This window comes from Cyanistes caeruleus, chromosome 39 (genome assembly GCF_971803275.1).
Source record: "Cyanistes caeruleus chromosome 39, bCyaCae1.hap1.1, whole genome shotgun sequence".
NCBI lineage: Eukaryota > Metazoa > Chordata > Aves > Passeriformes > Paridae > Cyanistes > Cyanistes caeruleus.
The window spans coordinates 72,901-88,966 of NC_141740.1; the positions used below are offsets into that span (position 1 = coordinate 72,901).

A 16,066-nucleotide genomic window follows, 5' to 3' on the forward strand; every position below is an offset into this window, starting at 1 on the left:
CCCCCCAAAATCCCCAAATTCCCCCAAAACCTTCAGATTCCCACCCAAAACCCCCAAATTCCCGCCAAAAATCCCCAATTTCCCGCCCAAAATCCCCAATTTCCCGCCAAAATTCCCCAATTTCCCGCCAAAATCCCCAATTTCCCGCCAAAAATCCCCAATTTCCCGCCAAAATCCCCAATTTCCCGCCAAAATCCCCAATTTCCCGCCAAAACCCCCCAAATTCCCGCCAAAAATCCACAAATCCCCCAAAATTTCGACACCCCCCCGGAGGGGGCGGGGCTTGGGCGAGGGGGCGGGGCCTGGGGCACATCCTGCCCCTCCCCCCTCCCCTGCCTCAGTTTCCCCGGAGAGGCTCGAGATGGTGAGGGGGGAAATTTGGGGGATTTTGGGGAGATTTGGGGATTTTTTGGGGAGATTTGGGGGAATTTGGGGAGATTTTGGGGAGATTTGGGGGAAATTTGGGGGAATTTGGGGAGATTTTGGGGAATTTTGGGGATTTTGGGGGAAAATTTGGGGAAATTTGGGAAAAATTTGGGGAATTTTGGGGAATTTGGGGGAATTTCGGGTCATTTTGGGTCATTTTGGGGAGATTTTGGGGGAAATTTGGGGGAAATTCGGGGAATTTGGGGAGATTTGGGGGAAATTCGGGGATTTTTGGGAATTTGGGGGAATTTTGGGTCATTTTGAGACCTTTTGGGGAGATTTTGAGGAGATTTTGGGGGGAATTTGGGGGAAATTCAGGGAATTTGGGGAAGTTCGGGGATTTTGGGGAGATTTTGGAAAATTTGGGGAGATTTGGGGGGGATTTTGGGTCATTTTGAGACCTTCTGGGGAGATTTTGGGGGAAATTTGGGGGAAATTCGGAGAATTTGGGGAATTTTTGGGAAGATTTTTGGAATTTTTGGGACCTTTTGGGGAGATTTTGGGGGAAATTTGGGGGAAATTCGGGGAATTCGGGGAATTTTTGGGGAGATTTGGGCTCTTTTGGGGTCATTTTGGGACCTTTTGGGAAAATTCGGGGGGAAATTGGGGATTTGGGGTCATTTTTGGCCGATTTTTGGGGCACTTTGGGTCGTTTTTGGGAACTTTTGGGGGGAATTTGTGGAATTTTGGGGTCGTTTGGGGAATTTTTGGGTCATTTGGGGAATTTTTGGGGCATTTTGGGGCGTTTTTGGGGCGTTTTTTGGGCGATTTTGGGAGAATTTGGGGATTTTAAGGGACCCCCCCCCGCCCCTCCCCCACCCCTGAGTTGTCACCCGCCCCTCCCCCCCCTTCCTGTGTCACCCCTCCCCCCCCCCCCCGGGTCCCCAAAATCTCTCACCTCCGCCACATCCTCTGCCACGCCCCCAAAATGACCCCAAATTGACCAAAAATGGTCAAAATTACCCAAAATCACCTAAAAATGACCAAAAATGGCCAAAACCGACCCAAGATTACCCAAAATTGAACAAAGATGGCCCAAAAATGGCCAAAATTGCCCAAAAACGGACCCAAAATGACCCAAAATTGCCCCAAAATGGCCAAAACCGACCCAAAATTGACCAAAAATGGCCAAAACCAACCCAAAATTGCCCAAAAATGGCCAAAACTGACCCAAAATTACCCAAAATTGAACAAAGATGGCCCAAAAATGACCAAAAATGATCCAAAATGGACCCAAAATGACCCAAAATGGCCCAAAAATGGCCAAAAATGACCCAAAATTGCCCAAAAATGGCCAAAAGTGACCCAAAATTATCCAAAATTGACCAAAGATGGCCCAAAAATGGCCAAAAATGATCAAAAATTACCCAAAATTACCCAAAATGACCCAAAATGGCCCAAAAATGGCCAAAAATGATCCAAAATTGCCCAAAAATGGCCAAAAGTGACCCAAAAATATCCAAAATTCACCAAAGATGGCCCAAAAATGGCCAAAAATGATCCAAAATTGACCAAAAATGGCCAAAACCGACCCAAAATTGCCCAAAAATGGCCAAAACCGACCCAAAAATATCCAAAATTGAACAAAGATGACCCAAAAATGGCCAAAAATGATCCAAAATTGCCCAAAAATGGCCAAAACTGACCCAAAAATTGACCAAAAATGGCCAAAACCGACCCAAAATTGCCCAAAAATGGCCCAAAAATGGTACCCAAATTACCTGAAATTGCTGAAAATGACCAAAAACAGCCCAAAAATTACCAAAAATGGCCCAAACCAGCCCCAAAACCCTCGAAATTCCTCAAAAATCCCCCCAAATTTTCCAAAATATTCTCCAAAAATTCTCAAAAATTTCCCAAAAATTCTCAAAAATTTTCACAAAAATTCCCCCCAAAAATTCCTCAAAAATTCCTTCCAAATTCCCAAAAAAATCCCCAAAAAACCTCCCCAAAAATCCCCAAAATTTCCCCAAAAATTCCTCCAAAAATCCCCCCAAAATTCCCAAAAATCTTCTTAAAAATTCCCCCCCAATTCCCCCAAAATTAAAAAAAAATTCCCCCAAAATTCCCAAAAAAATCCCCCCCAAAAAACCCAAAAATTAAAAAAAAAATCCCCAAAAATCCCCCCCAAAAATCCCCAAAATTTTCCCCAAAATTCCCCCAAATCCTCCAAAATTTCCCAAAAATTCCCCCCAAAATTCCTCCCAAATCCTCTCAAAAATCCCCCAAAATTCCCCCAAAAATCTCCTAAAAAATCCCCCAAAAAATCCCCCAAAATCCCCAAAAAATCCCCAAAAATTTTCCCAAAAATTCCCCAAAATCCTTCGAAATTTCCCAAAAATTCCCCAAAAATTCCCAAAAAATCTCCCCAAGATTCCCCAAAAATTAAAAAAAAAATAATCCCCCCAATTTTCCCCAAAATTCCCCAAAAAAAATCCTCCAAAATTCCCAAAAGATTCCCCAAAATCCCCAAAAAATCCCCAAAATTTTCCCAAAAATTCCCCAAAATCCTCCAAAATTCCCCAAAATTCCCCAAAAATCCCCAAAATCCCCCAAAATTCCCCAAAAATTCCCCAAAAATTCCCCAAAAATCCCCCAAAATTCCCCAAAATTCCCCAAAATCCCCCAAAATTCCCCCAAAATTCCCAAAATTCCCCAACCCCCCCTGACTCCCCCTCTCTCCCCTTCAGCCGCCGCCGCTGCCCGTCCTGGCCGCGCTGGCCGGAGCCGCCCTCGCCCTGTCCGGCGCCGCCGCCGCTGCGCCCGAGTCCAGTCCAGTGTCCGGTTTCGAGTCCAGTCCAGTGTCCGGTCCAGTGTCCGGTCCAGTGTCCAGTCCATTGTCCAGCCCAGTGTCCGGTTTTGAGTCCAGTCCAGTGTCCAGTCCAGTGTCCGGTCCAGTGTCCAGTCCAGTGTCCAGTTTTGAGTCCAGTCCAGTGTCCGGTCCAGTGTCCAGTCCAGTGTCCGGTTTTGAGTCCAGTCCAGTGTCCAGTTTTGAGTCCGGTCCAGTGCCCGGTTTTGAGTCCAGTCCAGTGTCCGGTCCAGTGTCCAGTTTTGAGTCCGCTCCAGTGTCCGGTTCTGAGTCCAGTCCAGTGTCCGGTCCAGTGTCCAGTCCAGTGTCTGGTCCAGTGCCCAGTTTTGAGTCCAGTCCAGTGTCCGGTTCTGAGTCCGGTTCCGAGTCTGGTTTTGAGTCCAGTCCCGAGTCCAGTTCCGAGTCCAGTTCCAGATCCGGTTCCAGATCCAGTTCCATGTCCGGTTCCAGATCCGGTTCCAGATCCAGTTCCATGTCCGGTTCCAGATCCGGTTCCAGGTCTGGTTCCAGGTCCGGTCCCATGTCCAGTCCCATGTCCACTCCCATGTCCGGTTCCAGGTCCGGTTCCATGTCCGGTTCCAGATCCGGTCCCAGATCCGGTTCCAGGTCCGGTTCCTTGATGTCCGGTTCCAGGTCCAGTCCCAGATCCGGTCCCAGATCCGGTTCCGGATCCGGTTCCAGATCCGGTCCCATGTCCAGTCCCATGTCCAGCCCCATGTCCAGTTCCTCCGTGTCCGGTTCCATGTCCAGTCCCAAGTCCAGTCCAGTGTCCGGTTCCATGTCTGGTTCCAGATCCGGTTCCAGATCCGGTCCCAGATCCGGTTCCAGGTCCGGTTCCTTGATGTCCGGTCCCAAGTCCAGTCCCATGTCCGGTCCCAGATCCGGTTCCATGTCCAGTCCCAAGTCCAGTCCAGTGTCCGGTTCCAGGTCCGGTCCCAGATCCGGTTCCAGATCTGGTTCCAGATCCGGTTCCTCCATGTCCAGTTCCATGTCCAGTTCCATGTCCAGTCCAGTGTCCGGTCCCAGATCTGGTCCCAGATCCGGTTCCATGTCCAGTCCCAGATCCGGTCCCAGATCCGGTTCCAGATCCGGTTCCAGATCCGGTCCCAGATCCGGTTCCAGATCCGGTTCCAGATCCGGTCCCATGTCCAGCCCCATGTCCGGCCCCATGTCCAGCCCCATGTCCGGTCCCAGATCCGGTTCCAGATCCGGTCCCATGTCCGGTCCCATGTCCAGCCCCATGTCCGGTCCCATGTCCGGTCCCAGATCTGGTCTGAGGTCCGGTCCCATGTCCGGTCCCAGATCTGGTCCCATGTCCAGTCCCATGTCCAGCCCCATGTCCGGTCCCATGTCCAGTCCAGTGTCCGGTCCCAGATCCGGTTCCAGATCCGGTCCCATGTCCGGCCCCATGTCCAGTCCAGTGTCCAGTCCCAGATCCGGTCCCATGTCCGTTCCCATGTCCAGCCCCATGTCCAGCCCCATGTCCAGCCCCATGTCCACTCCCATGTCCGGCTGTCACCGCGGCCGTGGCCGCGCCTGCTCTGCGGCCGCGCTGGCGCCGGGGCTGGACGCGCTGGGGATGGGGCTGGACATCACCACCATGGAGCTGGCCTGGGGCAGGGTGCTGGACATGGACGGCGCTGGCGGTGGTGGGCGTGGCCGTGGTGGGCGTGGCCATGGTGGGCGTGGTCATGGTGACCATGGTAGACGTGGTGGGACTGGTGGCTCTGGTGGCCATGGTGACCATGGTCATGGTGGCCTTGGTGGCCATGGTGGACGTGGTGGACAAGGTGATGGTCATGGTGGCCTTGGTGGTCATGGTGGACATGGTGGACGTGGTGGCCATGGTGACCATGGTCATGGTGGTCATGGTGGCCATGGTGGCCCTGGTGGCCTTGGTGGCCATGGTGGACATGGTGGATGTGGTGGCCATGGTGACCATGGTCATGGTGGTCATGATGACCTTGATGACCATGGCCGTGGTGGCTCTGGTCACGGTGGGACCGGTGGCCACGATGACCACAATGACCATGCTCATGGTGGTCACGATGGTCATGGTGACCATGATGACCATGATGGCACTTGGGCTGGCTCTGATGACCACCATGACCATGATGACCACGCTGACCATGATGACCACGCTGACCACCACGCTGACCACCATGATGACCACCATGATGACCACCATGTCCATGATGACCACCATGATGACCATGATGACCACCATGTCCATGATGACCACCATGATGACCACCATGTCCATGCTGACCACCACGACACTCGGGCTGGCCCTGGTGACCATGCTGACCATGCTGACCACCATGATGACCACCATGATGACCACCATGACCATGATGACCACCATGATGACCACGCTGACCACCATGATGACCACCATGATGACCACCATGACCATGATGACCACCATGATGACCATGATGACCACCATGATGACCACCATGACCATGATGACCACCATGATGACCACCATGATCACCATGATGACCACCATGATGACCACCATGATGACCACCATGACCATGATGACCACCATGATGACCACCATGATGACCACCATGACCATGATGACCACCATGATGACCATGATGACCACCATGATGTCCACCATGTCCATGCTGACCACCATGACCCTCGGGCTGGCTCTGGTGACCACGCTGACCACCACGCTGACCCCCAGCGCTGTCTCCTGTGTCCAGACCCCCTCCACGCCAACGTCCGGCGCCGTTTACCCTGGGCCGTGTCCACCTGGCGCTCCGGCCGCCGCTGCGTCCGCCGGTCCCGGACGGCGTCGGGCGCGGCGGCGCTGGGGACGTCGGTGACGTCGGCGGTGACGCGGGGGTGGCGCCTGGGCGTGGCCTGGGGGAAGGGGCGTGGCCAGGGGGTGGTGGGGGCGGGGTCTCAGTCCAGGTGGGCGCAGGAGGGGCTGCGGTGGCTGCGGCAGGACAGGAGCGCCCTCACCTGGCTGGAGGTCAGCTGCGTCTTCTACTGGTGAGCGGGGGAGACGGGGGTGGTCTTCATCTGCATCTTCATCTTCTTCACCTTCATCTTCATGTTCTTCTTCTTCATCTTCTTCATCTTCATCTTCGTCATTGTCTTCTTCATCTTCTTCTTCATCTTCATCTTCTTCATCTTCTTCATCTTCATCTTCATCTTCGTCATTGTCTTCTTCATCTTCTTCTTCATCTTCTTCTTCATCTTCTTCTTCTTCTGCATCTTCATCTTCATCATCGTCTTCTTCATCTTCATCTTCTTCATCTTCTTCATCTTCTTCTTCTTCATCTTCTTCATCTTCATCTTCGTCATTGTCTTCTTCACCTTCATCTTCATCTTCTTCATCTTCATCTCCATCTTCATCTTTATCTTCTTCACCTTCATCTTCATCTTCATCTTCTTCATCTTCTTCATCTTCTTCATCTTCTTCTTCTTCATCTTCGTCATCGTCTTCTTCATCTTCATCGTCATCTTCATCTTCTTCTTCATCTTCGTCTTCTTCTTCATCTTCGTCATCGTCTTCTTCATCTTCATCTTCTTCATCTTCTTCACCTTCATCTTCTTCATCTTCTTCTTCATCTTCGTCATCTTCATCTTCTTCTTCATCTTCTTCATCTTCTTCATCTTCTTCTTCATCTTCGTCATCGTCTTCTTCACCTTCATCTTCATCTTCTTCATCTTCATCTTCGTCATTGTCTTCTTCATCTTCACCTTCACCTTCATCTTCATCTTTTTCATCTTCATCTTCATCTTCATCTTCATCTTCATCTTCATCTTCATCTTCATCTTCATCTTCATCTTCTTCATCTTCTTCATCTTCACCTTCATCTTCTTCATCTTCATCTTCTTCATCTTCATCTTCATCTTCGTCATCGTCTTCTTCACCTTCTTCTTTATCTTCTTCTTCTTCATCTTCATCTTCATCTTCTTCATCTTCATCTTCATCTTCTTCATCTTCATCCTCACCTTCATCTTCACCTTCATCTTCAACTTCATCTTCATCTTCTTCATGTTCCTCATTGTCTTCTTCATCTTCATCTTCATCTTCATCTTCTTCACCTTCACCTTCATCTTCATCTTCATCTTCATCTTCTTCATGTTCCTCATTGTCTTCTTCATCTTCATCTTCATCTTCATGTTCTTTATTGTCTTCTTCATCTTTGTTTTCTTCATCTTCATCTTCTTCATCTTCATCTTCTTCATCTTCATCTTCTTCATCTTCATGTTCATCTTCCTGCCCCAAAAAAACCCCAAAAAATGCCAAAAAATTCACAAAAAATTCCTTAAAAAATCCCCAAAAAATCCAAAAAAAAATCCCCCCAAAAATTCACAAAAATTCACAAAAAATCCTCAAAAAATCCACAAAAAAAATCATAAAAAAATCCTTAAAAAATCCCCCAAAAATCCCAAAAAAATCCTAAAAAAATCCCCAAAAGATCCACAAAAAATTCCAAAAAAATTCGTAAAAATTCCCCCAAAAATCCTCAAAAAATCCCCAAAAAATCATCAAAAAATCCACAAAAAATCCCCCAAAAAATCCCCCAAAAAATCCCCAAAAATCCCAAAAAATCTCAAAAAAATCCCCAAAAAATCCCCAAAAAATCCCCAAAATATCCTCAAAAAATTCCCAAAAAATCCCCAAAAAATCATAAAAAATCCTTAAAAAATTCCCCAAAAATCCCAAAAAATCCTAAAAAAATCCCCAAAAAATCCCCAAAAAATCCTTAAAAAATCCTAAAAAAATCCCAAAAAATCCCCAAAAAAATCCCCAAAAAATCCTTAAAAAATCCAAAAAAAATCCCAAAAAAATCCCCCAAAAATTCACAAAAATCCCCAAGAAACCCCCAAAAAATCCCCAAAAAATCCCAAAAAAATCATTAAAAAATCCCAAAAAATCCCAAAAAAATCCCCAAAAAATCCCAAAAAAATCCCTAAAAAATCCCAAAAAAATCATTAAAAAATCCCCAAAAAATCCCAAAAAAATCATTAAAAAATCCCCAAAAAATCATTAAAATATCCCCAAAAAATCCCAAAAAAATCCTAAAAAAAATCCCCAAAAAATGCCCCAAAAATACCAAAAAAATGCCAAAAAATCATAAAAAAATCCCCAAAAAATCCTAAAAAAATAAAAAAAAAATCCCAAAAAACCCAAAATTCCCATTTTTCTCCCAATTTTCCCCAGGGCCACTCTGGACATGAGCACCGCCTGCCCCTCCCCCCACTTCCTCCGCGCCGTCCGCTCCCTGCCCCCGACCTTTGACCCGTCCAGCTCCCCCTCGTACGCGCGCCTGCTGTCCACTTACGGCACCCACGCCGTGCGCTCGGCGCGCCTGGGCGGGGCCTTCCTCGGCCTCCTCTTCCTCTGCTTCGTCTTCATCTTCATCTTCATCTTCATCGTCTTTGTGCCACAAAAAATTCACAAAAAATCCCGAAAAATGCACAAAAAATCCGTAAAAATTCCCCAAAAAATCCTCAAAAAATCCTCAAAAAAATCCAAAAAAATCATTAAAAAATCCCAAATAAATCCTCAAAAAATCTCCAAAAATTCCCCAAAAAAATAAAAAAAAAATCCTCAAAAAATCCCAAAAAAATCCCCAAAAAATTTTAAAAAATCCACAAAAAATCCTCAAAAAATTCCCAAAAAATCCCCAAAAAATCCTTAAAAAATCCCAAAAAATCCCAAAAAAATCCCCAAAAAATTCACAAAAATCCCCAAAAAAACCCTAAAAAAATCCTTAAAAAATCCCCCAAAAATTCACAAAAATTCACAAAAAATCCTCAAAAAATCACAAATAAATCCGAAAAAAATCTCAAAAAATTCCCAAAAAATCCCCAAAAAATCCCCAAAAAATCCTTAAAAAATCGCAAAAAATCCCAAAAAAATCCTTAAAAAATCCCAAAAAAGTCCTAAAAAAATCCCCAAAAAATCCCAAAAAATCCCAAAAATTCCCAAAAAACCCTTAAATCACCCCAAATTTCCCCAATTTTCCCCAGGGCCACTCTGGACATGAGCACCGCCCGCCCCTCCCCCCACTTCCTCCGCGCCGTCCGCTCCCTGCCCCCGACCTTTGACCCGTCCAGCTCCCCCTCGTACGCGCGCCTGCTGTCCACTTACGGCACCCACGCCGTGCGCTCGGCGCGCCTGGGCGGCCGCGTCCGAGCGCTGACCGCCGTCCGCCTGTGCCGCGCCGCCATGGCCGGAGTGACCGCCGAGGAAGCGTCCGACTGCCTGATGGCCGAAGCCTCCTTCGGACCGGTCAGCGCGGCGGCGGCGGCGTGCCGGACGGCGCGGCGGTCACTCGAGGGCAACGAGAGCTTCGGCGAGTTCTTCGGCCAGAGGTTGCTGGAGGTGGACGGAGGAGTGGACAGGGACGGCGATTTGGTGTTCGGGCGGCCGGAGGGGTTCTCCAGGTGGTTGAGGGGTGTCCCCGAGGCTCCGGCCGTGGTCCAGGCTGACCTTTGGCCGCTCCACGCCCTGGTGCCGCCGAGTGACCCCAGGAGGGCGGCGCTGAGGGCGGCCATCGGCAGCTACGTGGCGGCCAAAGCGCTGAGGGTCAACTGCAGCTGCGGCCGGAGTGGACACGGGAGAGGTCAGTGGTCAGTGGGGTGGTCAGTGGGGTCAGTGGTCAGTGGGGTCAGTGGTCAGTGGGGTCAGCGGTCAGTGGTCATTGGGGTGTTCAGTGGTCAGTGGGGTCAGTGGTTAGTGGGGTCAGTGGTCAGTGGGGTCAGTGGTCAGTGGGGTCAGTGGTCAGTGGTCAGTGTGGTCAGTGGTCAGTGTGGTCAGTGGTCAGTGGGGTCAATGGTCAGTGGTCAGTGGGGTGGTCAGTGGGGTCAGTGGTCAGTGTGGTCAGTGGTCAGTGGTCAGTGGTCAGTGTGGTCAGTGGTCAGTGGGGTCAGTGGTCAGTGGTCAGTGGTCAGTGTGGTCAGTGGTCAGTGGGGTCAATGGTCAGTGGTCAGTGGTCAGTGGGGTCAGTGGGGTCAGTGGTCAGTGGTCAGTGGGGTGGTCAGTGGTGTGGGAAGTGGTCAGTGGTCAGTGAATGGTCAGTGGTCAGTGGACAATGGAGTCCCCACTGACCACCCCACTGACCACCATGACCTCACCACTGACCACTCCATTGTCCACTCCACTGACCACTGACGACCACCATGACCTCAGCACTGACCACTGACCACTCACTGACCACTGACCATTGACCATTGACCACACTGACCACTGACCACTGACCACTGACGACCACCATGACCTCAGCACTGACCACTGACCACTGACCATTGACCACTGACCACCACCATGACCTCACCACTGACCACCACCATGGCCTCAGCACTGACCACTGACCACTGACCACAGACCACCACGACCTCACCACTGACCACTCCATTGTCCACTCCACTGACCACTCCAATCATCTTCTAGATGACCTCACCGCTGACCACCGCGATGACGTCACCACTGACCACCGCCATGACGTCACCGCTGACCACCGCCATGACGTCACCGCTGACCACCACCATGATGTCACCGCTGACCACCACCATGATGTCACCGCTGACCACCGCCATGACGTCACCGCTGACCACCACCATGATGTCACCGCTGACCACCGCCATGACGTCACCGCTGACCACCGCGCTGACCACCGCGATGACGTCACCGCTGACCACACTGACCACCGCCCCCTCCCCCCTCCCCCCCACCCCTGCCACTGCCCCTGCTCCCCCTCCCCTCCCCCGCTGTCCGGCACCCCCTGCTGCCCCGCCCACCGCGGCCTGGCCCACCTGACCGTCCGAATCCTGGGCGGCCGCGACTGGCGCGGCGACCCCCTGACCCCTACGGACGCCTACGTGGTGGTCATCTACTCCGGCCACCGCCAGCGCACCTCCACGGCCTGGAACACCGACCGCCCGCTCTGGACTGACCGCTTGGACTTCGGCCACGTCCGGCTCCACCCCGGAGCCCACCTGGAGCTGCAGGTGTGGGATGAGGACCACGGTTGGGACGATGACCGCTTGGGGAGCTGCGTCCGGCCGCTGACCGCCGGCGTCCGGCCGCTGCTGACGTGTTTCAGCGGCGGTGGACGGTTGGACTTCGGAGTGACCGTCAGGTGCGGTCCGGCTTTGGCCGGGCCCTGGTGTCACGATTACGTTCCGGCCGCTCCCGAGGGCGGGGCCGGCGTCCAGGAGGGGTCGGAGTGGCCACCCAAGGGGCCGGAGTGGCCGGAGTTTGGAGTGGACGATGAGGAAGGGGAGGAGGAGGAGGAGGAGTTGGAGGAGACGAAGGTTTTCCATCGGTTCTGGGAGGTTCCGGAAGGTTCTGAGGAGGTTCCGGGAGGTTCTGAGGGGGTTCCGGAAGGTTCTGAGGAGGTTCCAGAAGGTTCTAAGAAGGTTCCGGAAGGTTCTAAGGAGGTTCCGGAAGATTCTGAGGTTCCGGGAGGTTCTGAGGGGGTTCTGGAAGGTTCTGAGGGGGTTCCAGAAGGTTCTGAGAAGGTTCCGGAAGGTTCTAAGGAGATTCCAGAAGGTTCTAAGGAGGTTCCAGAAGGTTCTGAGGAGGTTCCAGAAGGTTCTGAGGAGGTTCCAGAAGGTTCTGAGGGGGTTCCAGAAGGTTCTGAGGGGGTTCCAGAAGGTTCTGAGAAGGTTCCAGAAGGTTCTGAGGAGGTTCCAGAAGGTTCTGAGGAGGTTCCAGAAGGTTCTGAGGGGGTTCCAGAAGGTTCTGAGGGGGTTCCAGAAGGTTCTGAGGGGGTTCCAGAAGGTTCTAAGGATGTTCTGGAAGGTTCTGAGAAGGTTCTGGAACGTTCTAAGGATGTTCTGGAAGGTTCTGAGAAGGTTCTGGAACGTTCTAAGGAGGTTTTAGAAGGTTCTGAGGAGGTTCCAGAAGGTTCTGAGAAGGTTCCGGAAGGTTCTGGGGAGGTTTTAGGAGGTTCTGAGGAGGTTCTGGAACGTTCTAAGGAGGTTCCAGAAGGTTCTGAGAAGGTTCCGGAAGGTTCTGGGGAGGTTTTAGAAGGTTCTGAGGAGGTTCTGGAACGTTCTAAGGAGGTTCCAGAAGCTTCCGAGGAGTTTCCAAAAGACCCCAAAAACCCCAAATCCGACCCAATTTGGGGCTCCCAAAAACCCCAAAAACGACCCCAAAAACCCCAAAAACGACCCCAAAAACGCTCCCAGTTTGTCCCAGTTTGGACCAGTCTGGACCAGTTTGAGGATGATGAAGATGAGGAAGACAAAAACCCAAAAAACCCCAAATTCGACCCAATTTGGGACCATCCCAAAAACCCCAAATTCGACCCAATTTGGGGCTCCCAAAAACCCCGGAAACGGCCCCAAAAACGCTCCCGGTTTGGACCAGTTTGGACCAGTTTGGACCAGTTTGAGGATGATGAAGATGAGGAAGAGCTCAGCGACGCCGAATTTTGGAGACTTTGGGACTTGGCCCAGGATGACCCAAAAAATCCCGAATTTGACCCAATTTGGGACCGTCCCGAATCCTAAACGGGAAACCCCAGAAACGCGACCGGTTTGGACCGGTTTGGACCAGTTTGGACCAGTTTGGACCAGTTTGAGGATGATGAAGATGAAGAAAATCCCCAAAAACCCCAAATTTGCCCCAATTTTGGGTCAATCCCAAAAACCCCAAAAACGACCCCAAAAACCCCAAATTTGCCCCAATTTTGGGTCCCAGTTTGGACCAGTTTGGACCAGTTTGGACCAGTTTGGACCAGTTTGGACCAGTTTGGACCAGTTTGAGGATGATGAAGATGAAGAAAATCCCCAAAAACCCCAAATTTTCCCCAATTTTGGGACCGTCCCAAAAACCCCAAAAATGACCCCAAAAACCCCAAATTTCCCCCAATTTTGGGTCCCAGTTTGGACCGGTTTGAACCGGTTAGGACCGGTTTGGACCAGTTTCGACCGGTTTGGACCAGTTTGAGGATGATGAAGATGAAGAAAATCCCCAAAAACCCCAAATTTGCCCCAATTTGAGACTCCCAAAAACCCCAAAAACGACCCCAAAAACCCCAAATTTCCCCCAATTTTGGGTCCCAGTTTGGACCGGTTTGGACCCGTTTGGACCAGTTTGGACCAGTTTGGACCAGTTTGGACCAGTTTGAGGATGATGAAGATGAAGAAAATCCCAAAAAACCCCAAATTTGCCCCAATTTTGGGTCCGTCCCAAAAACCCCAAAAACGACCCCAAAAACCCCAAATTTCACACAATTTTGGGTCCCGGTTTGGACCAGTTTGGACCAGTTTGGACCGGTTTGGACCGGTCTGGACCAGTTTGGACCAGTTTGAGGATGATGAAGATGAAGAAAATCCCCAAAAACCCCAAATTTGCCCCAATTTGAGACTCCCAAAAACCCCAAAAACGACCCCAAAAACCCCAAATTTCCCCCAATTTTGGGTCCCAGTTTGGACCGGTTTGGACCCGTTTGGACCAGTTTGGACCGGTTTGAGGATGATGAAGATGAAGAAAATCCCAAAAAACCCCAAATTTGCCCCAATTTTGCGACCGTCCCAAAAACCCCAAAAACGACCCCAAAACCCCCAAATTTCACCCAATTTTGGGTCCCAGTTTGGACCGGTTTGGACCAGTTTGGACCAGTTTGGACCGGTTTGGACCAGTTTGAGGATGATGAAGATGAAGAAAATCCCAAAAACCCCCAAATTTCACCCAATTTTGGGACCGTCCCAAAAACCCCAAAAACGACCCCAAAAACCCCAAATTTCCCCCAATTTTGGGTCCCAGTTTGGTCCCAGTTTGGTCCCAATTTGGACCAGTTTGGACCAGTTTGGACCAGTTTGAGGATGATGAAGATGAAGAAAATCCCAAAAAACCCCAAATTTGCCCCAATTTTGGGACCATCCCAAAAACCCCAAAAACGACCCCAAAAAACCCCAAATTTCACCCAATTTTGGGTCCCAGTTTGGTCCCAGTTTGGACCAGTTTGGACCAGTTTGGACCAGTTTGGACCAGTTTGAGGATGATGAAGATGAAGAAAATCCCCAAAAACCCCAAATTTCACCCAATTTTGGGACCGTCCCAAAAACCCCAAAAACGACCCCAAAAACCCCAAATTTGCCCCAATTTTGGGTCCCAGTTTGGACCAGTTTGGACCAGTTTGGACCGGTTTGGACCAGTTTGGACCAGTTTGGACCAGTTTGAGGATGATGAAGATGAAGAAAATCCCCAAAAACCCCAAATTTCACCCAATTTTGGGACCGTCCCAAAAACCCCAAAAACGACCCCAAAAACCCCAAATTTCCCCCAATTTTGGGTCCCAGTTTGTCCCAGTTTGTACCAGTTTGGACCAGTTTGGACCAGTTTGGACCAGTTTGGACCAGTTTGAGGATGATGAAGATGAAGAAAATCCCCAAAAAACCCCAAATTTGCCCCAATTTTGGGTCCGTCCCAAAAACCCCAAAAACGACCCCAAAAACCCCAAATTTCACCCAATTTTGGGTCCCAGTTTGGTCCCAGTTTGGTCCCAATTTGGACCAGTTTGGACCAGTTTGGACCAGTTTGAGGATGATGAAGATGAAGAAAATCCCCAAAAACCCCAAATTTGCCCCAATTTGAGACTCCCAAAAACCCCAAAAACGACCCCAAAAACCCCAAATTTCCCCCAATTTTGGGTCCCAGTTTGGTCCCAGTTTGGTCCCAGTTTGGACCAGTTTGGACCAGTTTGGACCAGTTTGAGGCTGATGAAGATGAAGAAAATCCCCAAAAACCCCAAATTTGCCCCAATTTTGGGACCGTCCCAAAAACCCCAAAAACGACCCCAAAAACCCCAAATTTCCCCCAATTTTGGGTCCCAGTTTGGACCGGTTTGGACCAGTTTGGACCAGTTTGGACCAGTTTGAGGATGATGAAGATGAAGAAAATCCCAAAAAACCCCAAATTTGCCCCAATTTTGGGACCGTCCCAAAAACCCCAAAAACGACCCCAAAAACCCCAAATTTCCCCCAATTTTGGGTCCCAGTTTGGTCCCAGTTTGGACCAGTTTGGACCGGTTTGGACCAGTTTGGACCAGTTTGGACCAGTTTGAGGATGATGAAGATGAAGAAAATCCCCAAAAACCCCAAATTTCACCCAATTTTGGGACCGTCCCAAAAACCCCAAAAACGACCCCAAAAACCCCAAATTTCCCCCAATTTTGGGTCCCAGTTTGGACCAGTTTGGACCAGTTTGGACCAGTTTGGACCAGTTTGGACCGGTTTGAGGATGATGAAGATGAAGAAAATCCCAAAAAACCCCAAATTTGCCCCAATTTTGGGACCGTCCCAAAAACCCCAAAAACGACCCCAAAAACCCCAAATTTCACCCAATTTTGGGTCCCAGTTTGGACCGGTTTGGTCCCAGTTTGGTCCCAGTTTGGACCAGTTTGGACCAGTTTGAGGATGATGAAGATGAAGAAAATCCCCAAAAACCCCAAATTTGCCCCAATTTTGGGTCCGTCCCAAAAACCTCAAAAACGACCCCAAAAACCCCAAATTTCACCCAATTTTGGGTCCCAGTTTGGACCAGTTTGGACCAGTTTGGACCGGTTTGGACCAGTTTGAGGATGATGAAGATGAAGAAAATCCCAAAAAACCCCAAATTTGCCCCAATTTTGGGACCGTCCCAAAAACCCCAAAACCGACCCCAAAAACCCCAAATTTCCCCCAATTTTGGGTCCCAGTTTGGACCAGTTTGGACCAGTTTGGACCAGTTTGGAAGCGGGGGGAGGGGAATTAAAGGTTTGAGCATCGGAGCCAGAGCGAGACTGGAATTTTTTCTTGGAATTTTGGGGAATTTTGGGGTTTTTTGGGATTTTTTGGGATTTT

At 50.0% G+C, this 16,066-nt stretch overlaps 2 protein-coding genes across 2 annotated transcripts; one reads left to right on the forward strand and one right to left on the reverse strand.

Moving 5' to 3' along the window:
* Positions 1–5,830: 5,830 nt before the first annotated feature.
* LOC147647346 (uncharacterized) lies at positions 5,831–10,858 on the reverse strand. The gene is made up of 5 exons (XM_086872123.1): positions 10,675–10,858; positions 9,547–9,811; positions 9,363–9,493; positions 8,551–8,645; positions 5,831–7,481 (listed from the first exon to the last, which is right to left on the reverse strand). The coding sequence occupies exons 1-5, from the start codon at positions 10,856–10,858 to the stop codon at positions 5,982–5,984; spliced, it is 2,175 nt and encodes a 724-aa protein (XP_086728249.1). The 3' UTR covers positions 5,831–5,981.
* A 117-nt stretch (positions 10,859–10,975) lies between these two features.
* PRF1 (perforin 1) lies at positions 10,976–13,115 on the forward strand (the record flags this gene model as incomplete). The annotated part of the gene is made up of 2 exons (XM_086872124.1): positions 10,976–11,621; positions 11,703–13,115. Coding segments are annotated over 2 exons (1,674 nt in total), but the record flags the coding sequence as incomplete, so codon positions are not given.
* Positions 13,116–16,066: the final 2,951 nt, after the last annotated feature.